This window comes from Triticum urartu, chromosome 5A (assembly GCF_056163025.1).
Source record: "Triticum urartu cultivar PI428250 chromosome 5A, HENAU_Tu73, whole genome shotgun sequence".
Lineage (NCBI taxonomy): Eukaryota > Viridiplantae > Streptophyta > Magnoliopsida > Poales > Poaceae > Triticum > Triticum urartu.
The window spans coordinates 16,728,316-16,735,355 of NC_141877.1; the positions used below are offsets into that span (position 1 = coordinate 16,728,316).

A 7,040-nucleotide genomic window follows, 5' to 3' on the forward strand; every position below is an offset into this window, starting at 1 on the left:
GCCATGACAAGCTCCATCTATGTGGTCATCAGGAAACTCCTAGTGGCCGTGTCTGAATAGATGCAGACAATTTTGGCAGCGCACTCGGGGGATGTGTGTTTGAGGTTAGTCTACTGAGCATGATCTTCAAACTAGTACTGCTATTGCGGTCAAGCTGCAAAAAAGTTCAGTGTTTAACGCTTGCAGCGACAAGTTCAGTTATAAAATGACTTGAATTGCTCATGATTTATTTAGGATGATATCACTTCTGAGTATGTTGAATGGGTTGATGGGGAGTGGGATAGCAAAGCAAAGTCAGTCATTAAGTATCTTTCCATGAAGAACAAGAAACTGGAGACTAAGATTACAGAATATGAAGCTGAAATTAAAAGAAATGAGAAAGAAAAGAGGGCAATGGTTAAGATGCACAAGGAGATATTGCTCTATAGGGATAGGATTTTAGGATTTGGAGGTCTTCTGTATCTTGGCCTGCTTGCCATTATGATTGCTGTCATAGTTAGCAAGTAGATTGTTCATAAAGTTATTGACATCATTGTAATTGACATGATGAAATGATGCTAAATTATTTGCTATTCAGTTTATGGGCAAAGTGTAACAGAGATTGCAGCATAAATAACATGGGGCCATCATGATTGGTAGACAGTGCACTTTTGGCATGTTCTATATTTGGCAGACAATGCACTTTTGGCATGTCCTGTATTTGACAGACAATGCAATTTTGGCATGTTTTATATTTGGTATGTGATGCACATTGGCACATCACCTAGCAACACTACTGATTTATGTAGCAGACTAGTTCATTGTCTTGTTGCAACATAGGAGCAACATCTAGCAGCTTCCGATGTTGGCACTTAGGGTGAGCAGTAGATATTCAGTTCTTCAGCCACAAAGAACCCGATCAAACCGTACCGATTGCATAACTTATATGCTTACATATAAAAGCATACATAACCAACATCAAACCCAAAATAATGTTAACTTATATGCTGAAACATATAATAGCATACCTAACTTAAGATAATCAGCAGCTTCCTCCCCCTTCAGCAACTGTGCCCATCTTCACTTCTTCAGAAATTTGAGGCGGCGTGAGCGGCGCACCACACACGGAGAAGCCTTTTTCTTGACCACCGTTCTGTTGGACAGCTGCGCCACCTGATCCTGAGCCACCTCCTCTTCTTCCACCTTCACTATGCCAGGGAGGAGGGGAAGGAGCTCGACGTCGATGGGCATTGTCTTGCCACCCTCGACGGCGACCGGCGCTACCATCTGCACAACGTCCTCCTCGCCCTCCTCATGGTCCAACGGCAGCACTGGCTTCGACACATGGCGGACCTGGTAGTCCGGGCTGACGGGCGTAGGGACAGCGAGCTCGACGTCGACGCGGTCCGCCCTCGACGCGACGCGTGCTGAATCTGGCCGTAGCGTCATGGTGGTGGAGCGGTACATCCACCACCTTGCGTGCTGAATAGGGGAGTCGCTCAGCGTGGCCTCTCGCATTGCCCACACGAGTAGGACAGCCGGCGGGACGCCGCGGCCATAGGGGAAGGCGCGCTTCCTCTCGGCGTTGATGAGGACTTTGACGAGGCCACGCGCGTGGTTGACCAACATCTCCGTGCTGGGGAACCAGCCGCACACGTCCGTCAACTGCGCGCGCCACCCCTCATCATCGCCGGCGAGGTCCATCACCGCTCTCTGCCAGCCGAGGCTTCTCTCCATGGAGGCGGCTGCAGCGGTCGCCGGCGAGGGTATTCTCGATCTACTGTAGGTGGGGATAAGAGGGGAGTTCGAACCGGCGCCCGTGGGAGGTGGGTGAGTGTGTGGTGGGGAGGAGAGTGGTACAGTTACTTATTTAATGGCATTTAGGAAGTGGGCAGGGGAAATGTACAATAATATTCTTTCTACCTCCCGCGCCGGTCATTACACAGCCCCAGTCATTACACAGTAAAGAATTTTTTTGATTTTTGTTTACAGGGAAACATCTTACTTTATTTAAACAAAGACTGGGATCTCGTCTACTAATACACTAAGGATACAATCACGGGGCCAAAGCCTCCAAACCAAAGAAACACAAGCGCCTACAGCTACCTTAGCCGAAGTATGAGCCGGCCGATTAACACAGTAAATAATTGAAGCAAGTGTTCTACTCTTGTTCCTTCTCCACTTTTCTGCACCTGATAGAAGACAAGCTAAGTTAATGAATGATACAAACTTTAATAATCCACAATGCATACAAACACTTACTTCTGATTTTGTTTGCATTTCTTGCTACGTCTAGTGTGTCCTACCAATTTGCAAGCGCCGCACCGGGTTTTCAACTCATCAAAATAGAGTGGTCTACCATTTTTCGAGATAGGGCGGCTCTCATCTGCCTTTGTTGCACCTTTGCTTGACACTTTCATAGGATCTTTAACCTCAATCATGTTGCCTTCACCATCGTCCACATATTCAACTGCACACTTACTGATGTCATTTGTTTGCTTCAACAAATTTTCCTGTAGCAGATCATACTCATGACTCTTAGCTATCACAGCCTCCAAACTCTCCTGTAACTGATCCCACAAAGCAGTGTGGTTGCATGCCGCATGCATAGCTTCAGACGCTAACACATTGACCTGGCTATATTTCATTCTTTCCCCGACCCCAGTCCAACCAAATCCCAACAGATCGCTTGTGCGCCTCGCGGGCAGTCCCAACCTTGCTTCTTTCGTGAACCGAATAAGAACTAAACACTTTGGTATTTCAGATATGTTCAAGTGCTTCAGTACATGGAATATGTGCTTGCAAGGTAGACCCTTTCGAATCATTCTTCTGCAGCTGCACCTTATAGTTTCTGCGGAATTTACTGGTGTATACTCCACCCAAAAACGGCGCTTCCGGTTATTCTTCCAGGCCACGATGTACTGCTGTGATCCGTCTCCCAGCTTAATTTCTACAATCTCCATGCCGTCAATTTTTCTAAGATCATCTTGCAACATATAGAAGTTTGCTGGAGTGAAGACGTGAGAAGCAGCTATCTCAAGTTCCCTCGAGCTAGTAACTGGCACCGGTAAACTCTGTGAGGCCGTGCAGTCATCTCGCGCCTCGTTTTCATGGATACACACAACGGCGTTCTCATAGTGCAAAATCATATCCACCAGGGTCATTTCACCGTCTAGGTGGAGGTGAAGGCATGAGTTCAAGCTTTCACTCCGCTGGTTGCTTTTCATGCCAAGCCAAAACCCCTCAGTTAGATATGCCGCGGCCCACAGTCTCCTCTTCTTATACATCCGCCTCAACCATGTTACAGTTTTTTCCGACTGCCATCTTTTGGAAAATACGTGCCATCTCTCCTCAAACGTTGCTGTGGACATGCTGTAGTACAGAAGAGTTCGGAACTCCTTCAAGGACTTGTGACTGAGCTGAATCTTCATATTTTTCTCTATGTGCCACGTACATATACGGTGCCACACGTCTGGCAAGAGTTCGCGAATTACCTTGATCATCGCAGCATCGGCGTCTGCGATAACACTCTTAGGCATCTTTTGACACATGGACCTCAAAAAAGTCTGCAGAAGCCACACGTATGTCTCCTCGGTCTCGTCCGAAACTATGGCACAACCAAAAACAGTGGTCTTCCGGTGATTGTTAAGACCAACAAAAGGTATGAATGGCATACCATAGCGGTTCATCTTGTACGTGCTGTCAAATACAAGCACGTCGCCGAAGTCCTCATAGTCATGACGAGACTGGGAGTCGCACCAGAACATCCTATTCAAATGTCCTTCCTTATCTAGCCTGTACTCGAAAAAGAAGCTAGGATCCCTCTGTTTCCTACTGGCCATGATGCCTATGGCTGTGGCAGCATCACCTTTTGAAAGCAGCTTCCTCTTCTCCTTGGCGCAAAGGTTGTATATTTCACGCCTGGTAAAACCAACACCGCCGTACCATACATGTTTGCTGATGAAGCAATCCATCATGTCGTGAATTCTAATCCCTGCAGCTCCCATGGACATTATCTCATGCTTCTGGTTCTCTTTGATTTTTCTGTGGGACCAAAGAAAAGGTACCTCGTCCGGTCCTGCCAACATATGGCTATGCTTGTCCTTAAAACTTTCAACATACCAAACCCCACGCTTTTCGTCAAGCTTGACGGTCAGGTGCGCTTCACAAAAGCAGCGTGTCTCGGCTCTGAGCCTACGACTGTGTCCTTCCTCGGTTAGCAACTTGCTGTCACCTTTCCCTTGTCTTGAACAAACAAACCGCCTATAACGCATATGACGTGACTCTGTTTTGCTATACCCGACCTTATTCTTTCTAAGGCTGAAACCATTATCTCTAGCATAGCTGTTGTAGAAATCATACGCAGCATCATGAGATGTAAAGGTCATTTCCATTATCTGCATGAACATATCCCTCTTATCATCTGCACCGGCAGTATCTTGGACATTCTTTGCCCCATCATCTTGTGTCACCTACACAATCAAACCACAGCCATGAAAACAGATTTCTAAGGTTTAACATTACTTACTTCCATAGAACATTGATTACACACATACCTCACTCATGATGACCGACGACTCGGACTCCCCAGAACCAGGTGCATCTAATGATTCGTCGTTAAGGCCTGTCTCCGCGTCGGATTCACCGTAATAGTCGTACGCATAATGACATTCGGAAATGAACTGAAAAATACAACACAAATACATAATTACTTATCATATAATATTCTAGAAGAAATTCAATTTGCATGCCAACAAAAATTTTCACTTACGTACCTGACTAATGTAATCTTCATTCGAGAGCTCCGAGTTGTTTTCCTGATCATCATCAAGCTCATCGATCTATAAATTTTCAACACAAAGATTTAATGTTGTCGGATGCCACCAAAAAATTACAACATGACAATGCCACTCACATTAAGATCGTCCCATTCTCTGACTGATCTTCACGATCTGAATTTTCATCATCTGACCAATCTTCTATCCAGTCTTTCATCAGTTCTCCAAACTCTATATCTACCATGATATCAGTTAACTCCTCGCCCGCCATTTCCTACAACCAATATTATGTATCATCACATGTGCAAACATTATCAATGATGAAATATAAAACACATAGCACACGATCACGGATGTTATGTAAACAACCGCAACCGAGGCCGTTCAGATCTGCCCAACTTAGTAAGGAAGATGGCCACGGCACTCGTCGTGATCACTTTCAATCGCGAGGAACTGCACGATCTCAAAACCTAGCTTGATCTATGATTACCTCTGCCATCGGATACCTAGGTTAGCCGCCACATCAAATAACAATACCGGTGGTGCGCACAGCCGACGGCAACCGACGCTACGTGAACCCAGATCACGAGGAGCAGCACTACCGGAACAAGATCCACGATCGCATGCGCCACCAGGTAGCTAGGTTACCCGCCCCGCTAGGTTAACCACTACCACTGGCGGCGGCTCGTTCGATGTTGCCGCGAGCGAGACTAGAGGGGGGACGCGGGATGCGGTACCTGTGCGCGCTCGTTGGAGATTCACGACGTTGTCGCGCCCGCTGTCCGACGAGAGCGCCGGCGACGAGATAGCCGCCGCTGGAGATCTACTACGTGACTTATGGAGCTGCGTCAATGCTCGCGAGATTGATGGAGCTGCTCACGTGAATGATTGGATTTGGCAGGTCTTACATGGACATGGGGTTGTGTGATGTTTTTTTTTCGGACCAGGATACTGTACGTATACGTTCTGGGTTATACAGGGCTAGACAGGGCTTGGATCTGGGCTGCGGCGGGTCAGGAAAAAAACAAATTCACGGGGACAAAAATACCCCTCCGAAATTAGGTTAGGGGGGAGCACTGGAGCAGGGCTCCACCTCAAACCCTCTCATTACAAATAACCCTCTCCGTGTGAAGCGGTTGCTATGCATTTATTTTGGTTAGACCACTTTAGAACGAGCATGGCTCCACGTGGCATTGATGCCTGTCAGAGTGATGCGACAAGACGGGCGGGCGGTGCCGCTTCAATGTCGCGCAGAGACCAAGAAGACTACTCCAGCTAGTGCGCCGCATTGACGCTGGTTCTCCGTCTGTTCACCTGGTTGTGCCTACTTAAGCACGGCTCCAGCCCCGTCGACACCACACCTCACATCATCACCTCTCCACTCACATCCGATCTGCTCTTCTCCGTCCCCGCTCATCGTTGTTGATGGTGATGAATTTGTGAGCTCCGCGCGGAAAGGTGGTGGCTTCAGATCTCCTTCCAGATCCGGACCTTGGCGCCCTAGCCATCTCTCTTTGGGGACATTGTCCTCCACGATGCCGAGCTCCTCCAGTGATGAGGAGGAGGAGCTGGAGCAGCCGCAGTCATGCCTCCTTGCAGAGGCAACAACGATCGACGAGGTACTAGGTGCACTTGGAGATAACGCTCAAGTGGCTCAAGTATTGTGGTCCTGCGCCGCCCTTGCTGCGGCTCCACCGTGTTAAGGTGGAATCGGTGTCGCTGCCTCACCACCACGTCAAGGCGGAGACAACGTCATCGCCTCACCGTTGCGTCAAGGCGGTGCCTCTCTCCCACGATGTAACTGCCGTGTCCAAATTGGATGCCATGTGAGGGAGGATCCGTCATGCTAGCCGCACAACCAGTATATACACCCGCATTGATGAGCCGGCATCACTGCGTCGCCACATCTGGAATGGGAAGGTCGTGAAGGAGAAAGTGCCCCAGACAATCGCAATGGTGTGCGGGGGCCTCCTCCACTACCTTGGCCATGGCTCCTCATCTTGGAGCATTGTGTTGGCGGTGGAGAGGGCGGCTAGGAAGGCGGCGCGGAGGGAGCGGTGCAACATGGCACGCCGGGCGGCATTCCCAACAAAGTTTGACGAGGCGCTTGCCTGGGCCCTCGCAGACCCTAACCTCACGGAGGCCTGGCCAGCGAATGGTCAATGATCACCGCGGAGACGTCCATGTGACGGTTGTGCCACCTCGATGTGGTGCTCACCAAGATGGGAGGGGACTGGTCGCGCAATGACACCTCCACCGCCACTGTTATCGGTAAGGGCAGGA

General features: G+C 48.8%; 1 protein-coding gene across 1 annotated transcript; it reads right to left on the reverse strand.

The window, feature by feature from the left end:
- Positions 1-2,237: 2,237 nt before the first annotated feature.
- Positions 2,238-5,001, reverse strand: LOC125555448 (protein FAR1-RELATED SEQUENCE 5-like). Its single transcript, XM_087522483.1, has 4 exons — positions 4,905-5,001; positions 4,755-4,816; positions 4,536-4,661; positions 2,238-4,451 (listed from the first exon to the last, which is right to left on the reverse strand). Exons 1-4 carry the CDS (start codon positions 4,999-5,001, stop codon positions 2,238-2,240), a joined length of 2,499 nt encoding a protein of 832 aa, XP_087378609.1.
- Positions 5,002-7,040: the final 2,039 nt, after the last annotated feature.

Excerpts from the sequence above, each read along its gene's own strand:
- LOC125555448 (XM_087522483.1), bottom strand. The coding sequence starts at position 5,001 with ATGGTAGATATAGAGTTTGGAGAACTGATGAAAGACTGGATAGAAGAT. Across the intron at positions 4,662-4,754 it reads ATGAAGATTACATTAGTCAG|TTCATTTCCGAATGTCATTA; the intron begins GTACGTAAGTGA and ends TGTATTTTTCAG. Across the intron at positions 4,452-4,535 it reads CGTCGGTCATCATGAGTGAG|GTGACACAAGATGATGGGGC; the intron begins GTATGTGTGTAA and ends TTGATTGTGTAG.